The 20,092-nt window shown below is 35.3% G+C and overlaps 1 protein-coding gene across 5 annotated transcripts in view; it reads left to right on the forward strand.

The window, feature by feature from the left end:
* Adamts6 (ADAM metallopeptidase with thrombospondin type 1 motif 6) overlaps positions 1-20,092 on the forward strand; it is a 211,614-nt gene that overhangs the window by 167,507 nt on the left and 24,015 nt on the right. For all 5 annotated transcript variants that reach the window (XR_015734982.1, XM_087896876.1, XM_048442950.3 and 2 more), the window contains one exon: positions 14,335-14,464. Coding sequence is in view for 4 of the 5 variants with exons in the window: in XM_087896876.1 (XP_087753002.1) it covers positions 14,335-14,464 (130 nt within the window). In the remaining variant the exon portion in view is untranslated. The remainder of the gene's footprint in view (positions 1-14,334; positions 14,465-20,092) is intronic.

Raw genomic sequence — 20,092 nt, forward strand, 5'->3', positions numbered from 1 at the left:
GTAGGAAACTGGATATCCGAGGGTAGGCATCCTGTTGTAGATACCAGCTATCAAACTTCTTCCTTCTATATGTGCCTTTATTTTTAATTCCAGATACTTTAAATACTGGAAGCTTATGTTTGGAGGAAGTAAAATTCTTTAGAGCTCAGGAATGTTAATCAAAGAAGCCAGAGTCATCTACTATCATGCCAAAAAGGAGTTTATTTACAGTTAAAGACCTTCTAGGAAAATACATTTCTACATACATTTCACTCAGAAACTGGGATAGAAACTACAATTAGTTCTTAATTATGATGTCCTACTTTGATCTCACCAGGGAGATTGTGGGAGCCTTAAAGCTCTCAAGATTTTAAATGGAAAAAGAGCAAGAACTCTTAAATAACTTTTTTTGGAGTCTCACAAGACCCCTCTGTGTTGTTCATTATTGGTCCATATGTGCTTTGCTGACATCAATACCTTTGAACTATGAGTCAGGGAGCAAGAATAATAGTTTTCTATGATGAGATGTCTTAAGATAAGAAATTAAAAACTGTTTTTCTGTCGCTTAGCATACCCGATGACACAGCTAATATACAGGAAACATTGGTGATGATTCATTCCAAGTAATGGCTGCTCTGAGTCAGGGAGGAAGTGCTTCCTTGGGCTGATTGGGAAGATTAAGATGCTATGGGGTGTTGTCTTCAGGATAAATGTGACTATTAAGACAGCTGTGATTATTCTGTGAAAACCCAGTATATGAAAACTTTCCTACTTTCAGAAACCTTGGTACTTCTAGAATTTATTTCTTCATGCTTTATCCAAACTATTATGTACTATGCAATTTAAATAAGTCTCCAATGTACTATACTATTGGATTAATGACCATAATCATGTGTTAACTGATAAAACTTGGCTTAATAATGAAAGTAACATTGTTTTATGATGTAAAACTCTAGAACCTGTTTTTGATTAGTAATTCACGCCATATAACATTTGCTCTGTGGCTTTTAAAGGTTACTTTATACTTACCCACTGGTTTTAGTTATTGCATACTTCCTCTTTGCTAATGTTTGCCTATATTTGTTGTTGTCAAAGCTTAGCAAACATCAGAACTACAGGAGGGTGTCTTAAAGCAAGGTTTGTTAGGCTCTGCCTCTAGTTCCTGACTTGGAGCACAGGTCTTGATAGTTTAGGAGCCTCACTCCAGTAACTGGGCTAGATGCAAATGCCTAGTAATGCTACATGATAATCTCTATTTGATTTAATTACAAATGATTCTGTGGCTTGGCTGATTAATAACTGATGAATGATGTATAGTTTATAAAACATATCCTACTACCTGGTATCCTTCAATCATCCTCAATAGTCATACAAAATAACATTTGCTATAATGATTTTATTATATAAGTAGACTTCAAGTTAAATCATTTTTTAATATGGGGTACAACAGTTGAATCTAGTAATACTTTAACATAGTATTTCTCTAATAATAAAGGTTGGTTACTTTGAACAAAGCTTTTTTCACCACTTAGCACCTCTATAGAGAAACTTGCTATATATCCACCAAAAGTATTTCCTTCACCAGCTTTAAAGTTTGTTCAGAAATGTTGCCCAGAACGATGGCTCTTAACTTTGACACAGGTTGGAAATAAAAAGCTCTAAATGTTCCTGAGATCCTGATACTTGGGCCCCCCAACACTTCTGTCTTTTAAAAATTGTTAGAGATTTAGTCTGAACATCAGATTTTTTAAAGGCCCCTTGGCAATTCTAAGGTGAGGTCCATATTTTTAAAATTATGGTTTTGTTGTGGATTAAAAGTTTTAGTTCTGGCTGGGCAGTGGTTGCACATGCCTTTAATCCCAGCCTTGGGGAGTCAGAGACAGGTGCATCTTTGTGAGTTCAAGGGCAGCCTGGCCTACAAAGCAAGTTTCAGGAGAGCTAGAGCCAAACAGTGAAACGCTGTATTGAAAAACAGACAAAAAGTTTTAGTCCTAAAAACACTAATGTCTTTTGTTAATTGGATTGAGATAACGCAAAGGCTGATGAGATTCAGAACTATGAATTTGGGTTGAGAAGTGAAGAGCAGCATCACTGAACTGAGTGGAGGAAGGGGTAAAATGGCAATCCATGATTTTTGTTGTGGGTACTGGACTTGGACATGCCAAACAGAGTATATTTAGATCTCAGTTCATTTACATTTTCTTTTTACCTGATGGATTAATCATCATATCTAGTTACTACTTTTAAAACTAACTGCAATTGTGCTAGATATTTTCAGAGATTTTCATGTTAGCTTCACTTTTCTGTGGTACTTATAAAACTAAAATGAATGTAAGCAGAGTATCCCTAACCCAAGGTGATCGCCAGAATCCCCAATTTTAGAGCATTTTGGATATCAGGCTTACAGATTAGGAATGCTCAACCAGTAAGCTCTATGCCAATATTCTAAAGTTTAAATTAATATGAATTGGAAACGCTTCTGGTCTCCAGCAATTTGAATAAGATATGCTCATTTTATAAGTGGCTGCTACAGTCACCTGACTTAAACTGCAAGTCAGAACGTAAGAGGCATACAACCCCCGCCCTAACAGCATGGTGAAAACTCCCGCTCTTCTTTTCTCTTGTAGGTCTAATCAGGAAGGGACCCCTCTCCTGTATTCTAAGGGTATTTCTTAGGGAATGGATTTTGCATAATGCAGCAGTATTCATGATAACACTTCTGTCTTTCAATTTTCTACTATTTAAACCATCCATTTTCCATCTTCACAACTTTCCCAGCCTCTATTCTGATTTCATATAGATCTTGAACTTTTAGAGTAAAGCCTCCCAAGACTAGAAACTAAGACTTTTAGCATTGTATTTAACGTTGACCTGTTTTGCTACCAAAGAGTTCTTCATTAACAGTGCAAAGAAAAGACAAAATATCTATCATATTGTATATTTGTTATAGTTTTGCAGTTACACTTAAAATACACTGCTTGTCACCCATTGGTGTTATAACTGTCCTGTTATTTTGTCCACATTGTCTCTCCCACCTTCAGGATTCTTTTCTTTCTCTTTGTGAAGTAAAAGAATTGCATACCAAAGAACTCAAGTTTCTTGTAGTGTCTCTTAGAGTGGTCTCACCCTGCTGAATATTGCTTTGCAGTTCAGAAGGAAGATGAGTTAAAGTTATACTGAGATTGAGGAAGAGGAAGGAGGAATAGTCATTTCAGGAAACCTTATTTTTTTTATTCAGAAATCAAAGAACACAGTTTTGTTTTGTTTTTAATATGTAGAGAAATGATTCATCAGTTGAGTGCACTTGCTGCTCTTGCAGAGGACTCAAGTCCTGCTCCCAACACCCACATCATAAATGCCTGTAACTCCAATACTCAGAGATCTAATACCCTCTTCTGAACTCTGGGCACTGCACACATGTGGTACACACATATATACTCAGGAACATACACATAAAATAAAATGTCTTTTCAAATATATACTACATAGGTATTAGCATTTCTGATCAGATGTCAGTGACTATTTAAAATGTTATCATTGTTTTTTTCCTTTATACTTACAAGTCTATTTCATTGTTACTTCATGTTTGGTACATCTTTAATGCTTTTCCTTCCCTGATGTCATTGTAAGTTGACTGGTTTTTGTTGTTTGTTTGTTTGCAGTGCTAAGAAAGCTTGTGTCCATGAGCTGTACCCCAACCAAACAAACCTATTTGTTGTGTGCATGTATGTTCGTGTGTGTGTGTGTGTGTGTGTGTGTGTGTGTGTGTGTGTGTGAGAGAGAGAGAGAGAGAGAGAGAGAGAGAGAGAGAGAGAGAGAGAGAAAGGGAGAGAGGGAGGGAAGAGAAAGGAAGGGGGAGCGGGAGAGAGAGAATGAACTGAATATAAACATAAAGATTGTTTTACACATTTCTTCTGTCCAGGTAGGAAAATTCTATTTTTAACTTTATTGTATACATCTTTACCTGATTCATTTGGACTTTTATACATACTGGAACTGCTTTCTGCTTTCTATTCTGAGCTTTGGAAGATGGTTTCCAAAGATACTATGGCAAGCTCATGAGATGCTACAAAATACTGCACTTCTCAATGGAAACATGGTGACATTGGTTCTATTCAATGCAAATTGTTGCTGTTAAAATATTTGATCCTTAATAAGCAAAATGTAGATTTTCTTTTTATCCTGCTTAGGGGGTGCTTAAAAAATGATTGAAAACTAAAAGTTTGCATGAAAAAGTCTGAGAAATCCTACTTATTTGAATGTGTCACTAAGACTGTGAGAAAAAAATCATGCTACTCCCTTTCAATCTGTTTTGACTTTCTTCTAAGAGGAAAAAATGCACATAAGCACAATTTAGTGCACTAGTGATCTTCAGTATTTAAAGATGGAAAATGATTTGCTCCTCCAAATTGGGGACTAGAGCTTTGGAATGAGATGTAAACTTTTCTTATTTATTATTGTTCCTGAGTATGTCTTTCCTCAGTTCAGTCTAAGACTGTGCATGATTAAAGCACAAGGCGAAAGGAAGGAAGACAGGAAAGAAAGGGTATATTTCAAATGGTCTCTGACAGCAACTTCTTGGTAACTTAACAAGTTTATGTAATAATCTATAATAATACATTTATTAATAACATAATTTTCAAATTATCTTAAAGAATTTGTCATATAGTTTATCTTAGCCTTGGAAACATTAGATATTTTTTCATTTCTCTGCTGATATCTTTTGACGTCATGTTTTAATATTTACAATAATGATACAATACAAACATAATGTGAACTTAAATTGTAGTAAGTCCATTTTGAAATGGCATTTTAAATTATTAGGGGGAGGGGGGAGTGGGAGGGTGTTGGGAGGAGGGGCGGAAATGGAAACTTTCATAATTTAATAAACTTTGAAAAAAAAATTACTAGAAAGATGTAATGTTGAACCAAGCCTAGTGGGCGTGCCTATAATTCTAGTACTTGGGAAATCAAGACAGAGATTGGTGTTTAAAAGCTAGACATAGAAAGTGTGAGTCCAACATGGGCTTCATTTAGAAACTCTAGTTCAAATAAGAGAGGGAGAAGGAGAGAAAAGGGAGGAGGAAGAGAGAAGTATAATACAATATTTAGGCCAGAATTAATACTCAACTAAAAGGAAACATTCACAAAATACCAAACAATGTGGGAAAAAAATGTTTTACATTCTTAGAAATGTCCATTTAATTTCTTTGCCAGTTCTAAAATGTCTTTCTAACATATTTAACATTACTAAGAGGTCAGTTCTTATAAGTAACTGTTGTGGGGCTTGACTTTTATAATAACTAACACTTTTAGGCATATACTATAATTTTGATGGAAAGTCAAAATAGGTAGGTACCAATCTGGAACAGAGAAAACAAAAAACAATAGATTGAGGGTTTGTGTTGGTGGTGGTAGTTTTTTGGGGGGCATAAAATAGTTTTATTATTTTTAAATTAAAAATTTTAGATATTCTATCCTTTTTATAGTACATGTATGGATGTTTTGTGCATGCAGTGGCCAAAGATGCCAGTAGAGTGTGTTGTGTCCTCTTCATCTGGAATTGCATAGGGCTGTGAGCCATCATGTGGACTCTGGGAACTAAAACTAGGTCCCCTAGAAGAACAAACAGTGATCTTAGCCACTGAGCCATCTTTCCATCCCTTATTTTAACTTTAACTTTTTTTATTAATTAAAATTAAGTCTGAAACACAAAAGACTGATGCTTATAACTAAACCTACATAGCTTTTCATAGCGAATAAAAGGTTACAGGTGAAACTGTTGATGAATAGTTAGCCACTATACTTAATGCCATAAGTTATAGAATTTGAACATGTTCCTGGAAAAGATAATTTTCCTTTTTTCTTTTTCTTTTATTTTCTTTTTTGGTGTAAGGTTGTACAGTGTGATATTGTTTGACTCTGGGATTTTCCGAATTTTATTTCTGTCTATAGCAAACTTAGACATAGCACAGGTCACTGTGGTCCTTTTAAGAGTACAAACTCCTGGAGGAAAGTATCTTCAGTTAAGAAAGACTAAAAAGTCTCCAATTTTCTCCTTGTTCTGGAAAAGTGAGCTACTTAGAAGACTGGACAAAAGCCTCTCACTGACTGACCTTGGTGTTTCCGTGTTGATTAGACTAAACAAAAGCCTGTCAATGAATGACCATGCCACTTCCATACTGATTCTCCCAACATTGCAATGTTGAGAAGGAAGAATGACTTTCAGCGTATTGAGATTAGTTGGATCAGGGCCCACAGCGGGGTGTCTGTGAATATCCCAGCTCCTGAGAGCCTTGGCTCTGGAGCCATGAACTTCAGTGATTTAGTAAATAATGTCTCTATTAACATGAAGAGAGTTTGATGCCTATGATTCACTAAAAGATGTCATAAAACTGAAAACAAATTAGAGTACATTTCTGGTGTATTAGTGATCAGTATGAGGCAGACTGTGTTTCATTTCCCAAAAATTCTGTTCAAAATAGCATTTTTTAAGGTTTGAGAGATGGCTCAACCATTAAAGGCAAGCCTGACAATGGAAGACAAAATAACATTTTTAGCAATCATAACATGTGTCCCTACAAGGAAGTAAATATAAACTATTTTTGGAAAAATAAATCCTTCTTTCTTATTCTTATTTTCTGAGAACATGAAGAATATGAGGATTTTAACTTAAAAACTATTCAACTTACTTATAATTATATCTTTACTTTAAATCAAATCTGAAGTATTTACTCTTTGATCACAAGAAAGGGATTTCACATATGATATTTTAAAGTTTCTTTATTTACAAGTAACTAGGTCACAGTGTTTGGAAAAAGTGATCAAGACCAGCATCATTTCTTAAATTTTAAATAAATATGAGAAATAAACTCCTACTAAAAAGCATAGAGGTTGGTCTTTAGTAACACAAATTAGCTCTTTCTTTGTTTGCTTGCTTTTGTTTTGTCTGTGAAATAGGGTATTAAGTACCCACGCTGGGCTACAGCTCACTGTGTAGTGGAAGATGACTTTGAACTCCTGATTCTTCCACCCTGGCCTCTCCAGAGTGCTGGGCTTATAGGTGCGTGCTTCTAGGAGCTCCGAAGTTCCCGTCTGTAGCTGACATTCTTACATTTCCTGTCTAGTTCCTTGGACACGTGAAAAGAACTGGTGAAAACTAAAGACCACAATAAGACTACAAAACCAAATATGTACCTCTATATTATTCTCCCCACCTGTCTCTTTTTCTTTGTAGTTCTTTCTCTCTCTCCTCTCCGTCTCTCTGTCTCTCTCTGTGTCTCTGTCTCTGTCTCTCTCTCTCGTGTGTGTGTGTGTGTATGTGTGTGCCCCTGATTTTTCTGGGAATTAAAATGAAGGGCTTCATACATACTAGGCAAGAGATCTACCCTGAGCTATGTCCCCATCCCTTCACTCTTTATTTTATAGAATACAGGGAGAAAACAGGCATTAAAGAGGGAGAATCCTTCAAAAATCTGAACTATTGAAATAAAGAGAAAGGGCAAAAGCAAACCATAGCATTTTAGATCTGAAAGAAATTAGAGGTCATCTAATTTGATTGCCTTGTTTTGCAAAGGAAGTGAAAACTTGTCTTAGATCATTGACTGCTTAGAACTAAAAACAGTTGGAGGTGAAGGAAAAAAGAAATAAGCTAAAGTGAAACTGAATGTTATCATAGTCATTTGATTATGAATGAGTTCTTAATATCAATGAAGATCAGAATGAGAGATCATCCAATAATTTAACAAAATGAGAAATGTGTACAAGTAAAAATATCAGACTTGAAAATACAGTATTTTATTACACAAGTAATATAATGACCTTTCCTTTATTCTTGCCACCCCTTTTTAATACAATCTCATTGAAGTAAAGATTTTATTTTTCCACATAGTAACTAAATCTACATAGTAATTAAATTTATACCTTAAACAAAGATAGAACTTAACGAGTCAAATTGATTTAGACATTTTTTTCATGAAAGGTGTTACTTTTTGAATAGTAGAAATCCCTTCTATATGTGCTGTGAACTCAAGTAAACCTATTATATGTGTGCCCCATCCTGATTTATCTTCACTAAACACAATTGCTCTAGAAAAAAGAAACTTGTATTTTTCAGACAGGGTCTCACTATGTGGCTCTGGCTAATGTGTAGACCAGAATTGCCTTGAACCCACAGGGATACACCTGCCTCTACTTCTCAAGTGCTAGGATTAAAGACATATGCCATCATGGCTAGCAATGAAAAATAATGTTTTTAGAGTAACATTTCCACTTTGATCATTCTGCATTTCCCTGGGACATCTACTGTTGCCCAGAACAGACGGGAGACACTGGGAAGGCAAAGAAAGGAAGTTTTTGAAAGATTTTTTTTAAAAAAGAGCAATGGGCTCTTCAAAAGAAGGAAGCCATGTGGGTGGAGTGGATTGGTACTTTTGGTGCCAGTTGTTAGATCCAAGGCAGATGGACTTTGCTGTGCCCTGCAAATGTTCATGTCTGGCCAGCAATCACACCACACAACAGCCAGATTCCAGCAATTGAAGACAGAGCAAATAGGGTTCGTTGTTGTTTTTCCTGGCACGTGTCTCTCTTTGGATGCTCTCTGCATTGAATATTAGGGTTACCTTAACATTGCTGGCTATATGCTATGTATGTTGTGGTTATATAATGCTATCTTGGTTGCTAACTACTTTAGATGCTGTGTCCAAGAAAATTATTGCCTTAGCCCCCAGCTACATTTTTAGTATAAAATCTGAGCATTCCCTTCTCTTTCTCTCTAGGAATCTGTTTCCAGGGGAGAGATGACACACTGTGCCACTCTGTTCAGTTATTTGGAGATCAGTTATCCCTTCTGTCCCAAGTGTACATTTAGACCCTATCACTTCCCATAGTGACTTAGTCATATGTCCTGATGGTGTCCACCTAGGACTGAAATCTTAGGTCTTGTAGAATTGACAATGCCTAGATCTTTCTCTTGCTCTTAGCTGCTGATACCCTCATACTTCCTGATTTAACATGTGGACTGTTCCAAGTTCAATTTTCAAGCACTAACTTCTGGTTTCTACTTTTAAAAAGAATGAACTGGTGAACTTAATTCTTAAATGGTGAACTTCCACAAGAACATCAGTATGACTTCGCATATTGTATTATAAATGAGCCTGTGAAGTATTTAATTATTAGAAACAAAGAAGGTCAGTGCCCTCTGAAGCTTTCCCTCAGGACTGGCCTGAATGTGAAGTTATCTCACCTGAAAGAGACATTTACCACCTTACAGTGAGAACAGTAAACAGCTCTAACAAGTTCTCATTTGCCATTTGGTGGGTTTCTTGCTTTTTTTCCTGCGTTATGTACTATTACAATAGCCATTAAAAAACCATTTGCTGTTGTGTAATTAAAGCAATAATTCAAGTTCAGTCCTTGTATTATATAGCAGGTACCTTGGTAGTCAAATAGATGGTAACTTTAAACTATTGGCAGAATATTAAACATAAGATCTGATAAATTTAAGATCACAGACCAAGCATGAGGGAGGCTTTTTTTCCTCAGTGTTGGGAATTTAACCTAGTGCGTTGCCTTGCACATGTTAGCCAAATGCTAATCCACTGCTCAACATATGTAGCCCCAGAGGCATGTTTGTATTTTTATACTTAAAACCATCATCTGTCAAAAGTGAAATATAGGCAAATTAAGTGGTTCTAAATAGGATATATTCTTTGTAAAGGTTTAAGGTAAATATGTGTTAATAAAATAGAAAATTAAAAATTATTTGTACTTTTGTAATGTCTTAAAGTCTTAAATTCATTACTTATTGTAACATGGAGGGATTTTATAAGAATACATATTGTATGAGCCCATTTATATGTAATGTTCAGAATATATCATAGAGATCAAAGACAAATTGGCAGTTCTCAGAGCCTGGAGGGAGGTATGAGTAGAGAAAATATGTACAACAGAAGTTTTACTCAATGATAATGTTTGGAACTAGATAATGGCGATGGTGGCCTAACACTGTAGAAATACTGAATGCCATTGAACTGTTCACTGCAAAAAATGATTGATTTTATGTTTTATGAAAAAAGAATAGTTTATGCTAATAACTTAAAGTTTTTTAAGAGCAAAAATATAGTTAGTATAGTTTTAATTTTGTCAATTAAATTCCCAGATCATTCTCTAGTTCTAGGGGTTAAGAACACTGAGACATGAGAATTTTTTTCCCCACTAGATATACAACTACTGGTTGTGTAGACATCTTAAACATTTTGGTAATAAACTATAGGTCTTCAGACTTGAAAGCATACTAATTTTGAATAACTGTATTATAATAATCAGTTTATAATACTGATTTATATAAATAAATATATAAATTTATATATATTTAAAATGAATTATCAATGTTTTACATACTACTTTAAAAGAGGATATATGTACATGAGGAATAATCATATGCAAATATTCTAAACTCTATTTCTCTTGTTCACTTAGATTGTTCCACTTGATCTGTATTTTCTACTTTCTAAAGTTAAAAGCTATATTCACCTTGATGTACAGGTTGTGTTTAAAAGCCTATTCATTTTGATCAATTTGTTTATAGTCATTCTATCAATACTGACTTAGGATCAACACAGAAACAAACAAGCAAAACTATCAAACTGCCAGGTATGGACATAAAACCTGGAAGAAAATATGTATTCTATTAGAGGAAAATAGTATAGTGTTTTGAGAAGATTTGAAATAAATTAATGCTACAATGATACAATATTTTAGAAGAAAATAAATGAAAGATGAGTGTAAGGAAAATATCTTTGTAAAATATCAGACAATTTTAGTTATGTTTTCAAGGATGTCAATTTTTACTTCATGAAAAGGTAGCATGCTGAAAACATAAAGACCTAGAAGTTCCTTACTTCCCAGTTTTTAGGCTATATGGAAGGCATGGCCAAAGTTGAATTAATTTGTAATGCTTCATATGAAATCTAGCATCATTCAAGAAGCACAAGTGCTTTGTATTTTGTTGAGGGAGTGGTGACTCATCAACCACACTGAGTTAGCAGCTTAGTTTATGAGAGTAAGGTACAATCACTGGGTTTTACCAAAGAAAAAAAGAGCTCTAGGCTCTAGAATAATATGAGACTATTCTCAATGTTTATTTTATTCTGGGTGGTTTTACCTGTTTCCTTAGCTTTTAGCAATAAATATTATACAGAAAGCATTTTCAAATATTATACATACACAGCTAGAGTTTATCTAAAAGTGAAATGTAATCTCTACTAATTTTTTTATACCAGTCTGATCTGTGATTCAAATTGCAGAGGACCTGCTTTTATACTAAAGGCTGCTTTAAACAAGTACAGTTGTGGACAAACAATGTCTGTTGTGCTCTCTTAGAGAAACTTAACTTTATTTTAACCCTTAGAAACTTATTTAACAGTTTCTGTCACGGGAACTAAGCAGCATCAGTTCCATTTTGTAGTTTTGACGTTTATCCTTTTCTGAGAATTAACTAACACACTGTATTCACTGCCAGCATTTTCTGTTTCAGGAGCAGTCACATTGAATGCCTTTAAAAAAATGCATACTAAACCTCCAAAAGCAACCCCTTGCTCTTGATATAAATGAACATTTCCTTCAGATTGGACAAGTTGCTCATCTGAGCCACTGTTGGGAGCCGAGCTCTATGACTAACAGCAGAGGTGTCTGACTAGGTGACCACATGGCATAGTTATCTGCCCACTGGAATGACACAATGGGGAGGTAATCTGATGAATATCATGGAACATCTGTGAGCGGATAACAACTATGTTTCTTATGAATCATACTTCCCTCAAAAATCTCAACCTTAATAGTTAAAAAATTCCACTGTTGTCATTTGCTATTCTAGGGAGTGGGAGAGAATGAAGCAACATACTTTAAGATATTTTGCCAGTAAACTGTTTGGGTATATATCAGACCCCTAAAACATGTTACTGAAGGTTTTCTGAGGAGTCTTATCACTGTAACCCATAAAATAGATCATTTTCAACAACTTGTCATTAGGCTGGAGGCTACACTACTTAGTCTCCTGCGATCAGTAGACTTAATAGTTCCTTCTTCTTTTGATCTCTTAAATTTAAAGGGTTTAGTTTAATGTGACCATCGCAGGACAGCTGAGACATGTTGACCCAGACCTAAGCAGGCTTGGGAGAAGCATTTGGTGCCAGTTCTTTAAAAACTTCCTTCATCAAATGATCCTGTTTCATAAGGACTCCCACATTTGTGAACAAACTCCTTTTTTAAAAATTATATTACAGTTTAAAAATAATCAGAGGAAAGGAAGAAAGGGAAGGAGGCAGGCAGGCAGTCCAGAAGAGCTACGTAGAATTAGCTGGAGTGTGACTGATGACTATCTAAATGTCACCATAAAATCTTCATCCAGCAACTGATGGAAACAGAGGCAGAGGACCCACAGTGGAGCACTTGGCTGAGCTTCCAAAGTCCAGTTGAAGAATGGGAGGAGTGATGGATATGAGCAAAGAGGTCAAGACCATGATGGGGACATCCATTGAAATAGTTTCTCTGAGCTAATGGGAGTTCACCAAAGCTAGCCAGACAGGGAAAGAACCAACATAGGACCAAACTAGGCCTTCGGAATGTAGGTGACAGTTGTATGGCTGGGGCAGACTGCGGGGCCACTGCAGTAGCACCAGAGTTTATCCCTACTGATTGTACTGGCTTTTTGGGAACCCATTCTCTTTGGATGCCTAGCCTAGATATAATGTGGACCTTCCCCAAAGCAATGTGCCCTACCCTTTCTGAGGAGTGAATGGGTGGTGGGTTGGGGGGGGAGGGATAGGTAGAAGGAATGGGAGGAGGGGAGGGAGTGGGAACTGGGATTGGTATGTAAAATGAGAAAAAGATAGTTTGTTTTCTATTTTTAAAAAAGAAAAGAAAAAAGGAAGAAAGACATAGTGAACTTTAAGTTCTGTAACCTTGTCCAGGAGTGGATTTGGCAAGGCTGATATAAAACTGAAACCAATGAATGCCTCAAAAGAGTCAGAGTTATAGCTTCTGAAGACCCAAACTCTTTCCTCCTGGGCTGTTGTTATCAGTCTTAAGGCAGCTATGTTCTCTTTGCCAACACTGTCTGACTTAGCTCTCTTCTGAATTTGGTCATCACTCCCATACCTACCCCTGCATATAGGATGTTTGATGCTGCATCTCTTAATAAACTTGCTTGGCATAAGTAAAAAAAAAAAAAAAAAGAAAGAAAGAAAAAAAATTACCTGAAGTGCAGTGCAAATCTGTGGTTACCTGCATATTGTCAGTGCTATGTTTACAACTGAGTTATTCAGCTTATGTGTTAATAGTGGCAGGGTGGGTAATTTCAGAGAACAGCTTTACTTATGCTTTTATGTCCATTTCTAAGAGTAAATGTTAACAGTACCTTTTGTATGATCTGAAACACTTGTTTTTCTTTGGTATCTTGATTGATTTTGTCTTTTGATACCTGATCCAAAACAAAAATATAAAAATCACACCAAGGATGTTTATAAATAGAAGTCTGTGTGTGTGTGTGTGTGTGTGTGTGTGTGTGTGTGTGTGTGTGTATCATTGCCTTTTGTGAAATGTGAGCAAGTTGTAGCAGGTATGTCTGCCAATAAATGATAAGCATATACTTAAGAATTTTGTAAATTGTAGAATTTCGGAATGTCTTTAGTTGTGCCAACACGGTACATGAACTAATTTTTAAGAGCAAGAATAGTATTTTGTAAATTATATTAACATGTATGTAACTCTTTGACAGTGATATAACCAGGTATTCACTCTGTTAAAATAAACAGGCCAATTTCTTATAGTCCAAAGTGGTACATTACATATGCAATCTAAATTTGATGAACTTTTTAGAGAGATGCAATCAAAATTGGAAGAAAATAAGTGAAATGTATGGTGTAATGTATTCCTGATGAAAAATGACCTTGTTTCCTCTTGTCTTAAAAAATGTCAGAAAGTAAATTAGTCCCTGTTGTTTTGTTTTAAATAAATATGCATCCATTGTCTTGTATTGTAATGCATATTAATAAATTTTATCTCATGACATTTTGGAAAATGTAAAGGCTTTTTAAAGAAAATATGAAGATTAACATAAAATGGAAATAATAATTGCAGCTTTAAAACATCTATAAATATGAAAATATTAATTTTGCTTGAAATTTGAATATAATGACAGTATTTCTGTTCTTTTAGAGAAGTAGACAAGAGTTTCTGGAACAGATAGAACAACAATGATCCAGTGAGGTTGACTCCCAGAAGAAAACAATACATGTCTCGCCTTTTGGAAGGGAAACTACTCTCCATTTAATGATGCTTTTTCTTTTCTTAAAGGTGTCCAAAGACAAGAAGTGGTCTGTAAAAGATTAGATGACAACTCCATCGTCCAGAACAATTTCTGTGACCCTGACAGTAAGCCACCTGAAAACCAAAGAGCCTGCAACACTGAGCCCTGCCCACCCGAGTAAGTATGACAAAAAGTGAGATTTCATTTCTTTGACTACAAGCAAACATTATGTATTCATATCTGCAAATATGCCCCCAGTGTATTGTAAAATTGTATGGTAGTTTCTGCTGGGTGAGTCAATCAAAGGAAATAGGGTTAGATCTTTTTTTAAAGGCCACTTCTTTTTCTACTTTTCTGCTAATTACCTTTATAAACTTATCTCAAAATAAATCTTAAGAGCTATATAAAGCAAAGTGATGCTCAAAATCCATGGTCTAGGTTCTGTCCCAATAGATGTAGCATATTCTGTGTAATTGCAAGTTAAGCTCATCAAGTTGATCCCTTGAAAGTTGAGATTTTAAATATTATAGTTAGCATCTGATTGATCATTTAAGGCCTCTTAAATGTTACTGCTTACACCTGTTTTTTGTTTGTTTGTTTTTAGAGATTTAGATAGTTATTAAGTATACAGTGTTCTACTGGCATATATGCCTACATAGCCAGAATAGGGTATCAGATCTCATTATGGATGGTTGTGAGTCACCATATGGTTGCTGGGAATTGAACCCAGGACCTCTGGAAGAGCAGTCAGTGCCCTTAACCTCTGAGCCATCTCTATAGTCCTGTTTACACATGTTTTATGTTGACCTGTGCGTCTTTATTTTTTAAACCTACTTTCTTAAACACCCAATGCTTTGAAGATTTCAAGACATTCATTGTCCCATCTATAACAGAGGTTTACAACTTCCTAATGCTTTTAATACAGTTCCTAGTGTTGTGGCGACATCCACAACCATAAAATTGTTTTTGTTGCTACATCATAAGTATAATTTTGCTACTGTTATGTATTATAATGTAAATATCCCCTATGCAGGATATCTAATACATGACTCCAAAAGGGGTCATGACCCAGAGATTGAGAACAACTGATCTATATACATTGTAGAGTTGAATATGTCATTAAAAACTTTTAAAATTTTTGTTATATTTTGTTTGTTTTTGAGACAGGATTTCTCTGTGTAACAATTCTGTCTGTCCTGGAACTCACTCTGTAGACCAGGCTGGCTTCAAACTCACAGAGATCTGCCTGCCTCTGCCTCTCTTGTGCTGGAGTTAAAGGTGTGCGCCACCACTGCCTGGCTTAAGGGCCTTTTTCAAAATGTTAATATTAATTGCCATATTAATGCGTCTAATTCCTTTTTTTTAGTTTTGAAATTAAGTTCTTTGTTGAAAATTGGAGGTAGGAGGTGGAAATCAATAGAAAAGCATAAAGAGAATGTAAAATTAGGAAAATTTAGTCTGACTAGTTTTTCTTTTTGAAAAATTTAAAAGTATGTAATTTTATATATTTATTATTCAATTTTTCCAAGAATCTTTTTAGTTTCTTTTTTATTCTTTTGAATTCAAACAATAAAAGTGAATTTTGAATGTTTAGAACTCATATATAAGATTCCTGGTGGGTATTTGTATTCTAGGGATAACATTGTAGACTACTATGATTCAGGAGGACCCGATGTGAGTGTGAAAGGGGAAAAAAAAGGCTCTTTTTCTGCACAAATGATGTTGTATGCAGATAAAGTGAAAGAAATCTCTCCTGTAAGACCACCGATAGTATTTTAATGTATGCTATTTCTAGGTGTTTATCTACATATATATACTCATGTATATATAATCAAATGGTATAGTCCATTCTCAGTATATTTTGAACATTATCTTTTGCAGCATTTAGTAGTAATGTCATTGTATATTTAAATACAATTCTACTGGTGTTCAAGTCTTGCTCTGTTTAAGCTCTTGTTCTCCTCTGATACGCAACGGTAACCATTTTTGCCACTGAAACATTCTTTTCCGTGATTATACTCTGTGCAACATAAGGACAAATGCAATTTCTAGTCAAGTAAGAGAACATTTTAGCATTTATGACACGTTGCCAAATTGTTCCCCAGAAAGACTTTAAGAATGTACACTCCCACTACAACACATGTATTATGCTATTTCACTGAACTGACAAATACTGAACTTGGTTTTTTGGTTTTTTTTTTTTTAATTTTTGAGGCAGGTACTCATTAAGTAGCCCTGGAACTTGCTATATAGACCAGGCTGACCTCAAACTTAGAGAGATCTGCCTGCCTCTGCCTCCAGGACCAAGGAGGTAAAATAGATCCATGATGTAGACTTATGTGGTTGAAAAAAAGCAAAACATTAATCTTAAAGGTTACAACTGATGGGAAGCTTGTACCCCTGTGTAAGAAAAGGAAGCTAAGCTGTACTCAGCGGGAAAGGCCAAGAGTCCAGTCTTTATAGTGCTGTGTTTTAATAAAAATAATGTCTCTGCATATGACCTTATGTAAAAAATCCTTAATGTAAATATTATTACTTTATAATACCATGTTTTTTAAATTTGTAGAAACCAAACAAATAAAACAAAAAAAAACCAAAACCTATACATTGTTGTAATACTGAGACCAGAGTTTAAAAACGTCAATTAATCGATAAAATGTACACAGCACTATAGTTTGGTTCCTTAAAGACTATCTGAGCAAATTGATATAAAGATAGCTATCATTTAAAAGTGTAGTAAGAGAATTATTACCAAACATATTAAAGAAAGCCCAGAGCAGGAAGAAATTATTTGTTTGCTTGTACTAGGGACTAACTCAGGGCTTTGCATATGCCAGGCAGGAGCTCTCCACTGAGTTACATTTCTAGCCATTTTTATTTATTTATTTATTTTTGCAATCTGTTTTCAAATAGGATCTTATTAAGTTATCCAAACTAGCCTTGGATTTATTCTGTATTTCCAGCAAGCCTCCTGCTTCAGTTTCCCAAGTAGCCCTATGCCACCAGGCTCAGTTAAGAAATTTATTTATTTTTTCAGGAGTTAGGTTTTATTTAATAGAATCTTTTATAGTTAAATGTTTGGAAATCATTTTGAGTCATTGAACCTCACCCATGGACAACTATAATTTGTTATTTTAAGTTTAGAAAAAGATTCTTGAGCATTCTCTATAAAACTACGAAACTTGAGACTAGGAAGAACCATAGAATAATCTCAGCCAACTCTCATCATTTCACAGATGAGGGATTTTAATCTCTGGTGATGTTTTTCCCATTATATCAGACATCACTAGCATTCTAAGTTACAAACCAAATGTCTAGTGGCACTTTATGTGTCTGACTTCATTTGCTCCATCAAAGCATTCCCAGTTGTCACAGTTTAAAAGATGCTTATTACGCTCATGTTATTACACTCATGTTATTACACTCATGTTTAAGAATTGAGGACATTTTTTGCTTATAGAACGTTTGTGGCATATGTTTCTCTAGAATCTTAGTTCCATTTCCCAATTAGTTGAAGAATTGTTTTCAAACCTAAGAATTCTGTAGCATTTTCTAAGTAAATAATAGGTTATATAATTGCCTCTTGTTGATTAAAGATGATACTGCCAAATTCTGAAGACTTTTTCTTAATTTTGTGATGTGTTTATAGGGGGAAAAGTGTTGATTAGACAAATCTGGAATAAAGGCTGGAAAATCCTTTGTCTCTTCCATCCCCACAAATGTTTATTGAATCCACAGTTCAAAACTATGTTTTTCTTCTAATATAACTATTTAATAACAGTTTGCTTTTTTACTCTTCCATTTTTTTTAAATAATAAAGAAAATGATTTTATGATGAGCTCTTCAAAAACATTCTGGTTTTATCAAGTTTGGATCAAAATTTTATGTAGTTCCTCTTTTTTTCCCTCCTTTGTGTATTTTTTTTCTTAATAATAATCAGTAGAATGAGATCAGATTATACAAGGGACAGCAAACAACTCTGTTTTCAGAGATTCAACATTAATTGTGTTGTACTGCATGCCTGTAGTGTCAGAACTTTGGGAGACTAAAGCAGAATTCTGGGGATTCAAGGCCACTAGGGTTCATAGTGAATCCAAACCAATCTGGGCTACAGAATAAGACCTTGTCTGACAAAAGCAATTGAACAGAAAAGAGCAAACAAATCTCCCCACATGAACAGTGTTAATTTTATCCCTAACAGATGGTAGACATTCTGATCACTAGATGCTGAGAAGAAGCCAGGCGTGGCAGCACACACTTCGATCCCCACACTCAGGAGGCAGCGGCAGGTGGATCTCAGTAGGTTCAAAGCCAGCCTGGCCTTCAGAGTGAGATCCTGTCCCAGATCAAACAAAAAAAACAAAAACAAAAACAAAAACAAAAAAAAAAAAACCACCTTGATGTTGAGAGGAAAGAATCAGTTCTGACATGTCTCAGGCTGTAAAGGTCCAAATAAACAGCTGATCCTCCCAGAAATGGTATTTCCCGGAAAGTGAGAAAATAGAAAACCAAGAGCAAGGCAGCAGTGTGTCAGACATGTAGGGAGGGAAGAGGAGAGAAGCAGTGATTCTAAACCAGACAGAGGGCAGGGGGACTGAGACAGAGCAATGGGAAGACTGCAAAGTTTATTTCAATAATTAGACCATGAATCAGCCTTCGGAGAGACACAGGAAGGAGTAATACAATGTACAATGCAGCCGAAGCCCAACAGAATGTGAAGCTTGCGATTACAGTCAGGAAGGAAATCGCCAGGGCTTAGCTAATAATTTACTTCCACATAGTCCTAGTTGATGAGTAGAGTGATAAATTTACACTAGGATGCTGAGGAAATACTACTGACAATAAAAGAAGTGACGAAGAATAGTAAAATAAGTAACTATTTAGAACTAGAGAGGAGCGCTGGCCCCGTACTCTAAAGAATAGCCATGTCTCCCGAGTCATGCTGCCTGTGAGCACCTGTGTTTAATTTGAAGGTCTCCATCCCTCTTGCATTATGAGACTTAATGAGATCATGGCTGGAAGTGGTATGACTGACCTTTTTGGGGCTGAGTTATACACATTTCTGTTTTATCCCCTAATCTTGGTGATGAAATCACTATTGCAAATTGAATCATTGTTTCACTATGGATGCCATGCAAGTATTGTTCTCAGTGCACATTTTCCTCCTTACCAAATACAGGATAACAACTAACAACTCAGGATCATGTTCATTTATGGAAAACAAAAGAATAAGGAAAACCTGTTACATCTCCTTTGTAAAATGACTTCACAGAAAAGCTATGGTAGCATTGAATTTTTTAAAATTAACATTAAATTATAATTTTAAAAATGAATTTTAGGTAAAAAGTTTTTGAGTTATGAGATATATTTTAAGTTTGAAAACTGATTATGGTATTTATCAGCCTCGTTTTCTCTATAAATAGTGATAAAACAAATAATCTTAAGCAAAAGCCATTTTGACGTGGTGGGATAAATGCAGTTTTGCATTAGGATGCTGCTACTCCAGTGTCTCTAAGGCATTGCCTTTCATATATAAAACCTGCACAGTGGACTTTAATCAGGGAAGTGGTGAGGAATTAGTTCTTGGGTTTTTTTTTTTCCCTTCCTCTCCCTGGTGAGTTTCATACCCAAGAACATAAGCATGACAGCTGCATGGCTTATAATCATAGACTGAAGAAAATATCCTGTGATATATATTCTGTTTTTGATGGTGTTATCGGTGAGATTGAGTGAAAATGAGCTAAAGGGGGATCCAGTCTTGCTTCCATTGTTGCTCTTTTTGCGACTTTGAAGAACTGTTTTCCT

The sequence above is a fragment of the Myodes glareolus genome, chromosome 15, assembly GCF_982192425.1.
Source record: "Myodes glareolus chromosome 15, mMyoGla1.1, whole genome shotgun sequence".
Lineage (NCBI taxonomy): Eukaryota > Metazoa > Chordata > Mammalia > Rodentia > Cricetidae > Myodes > Myodes glareolus.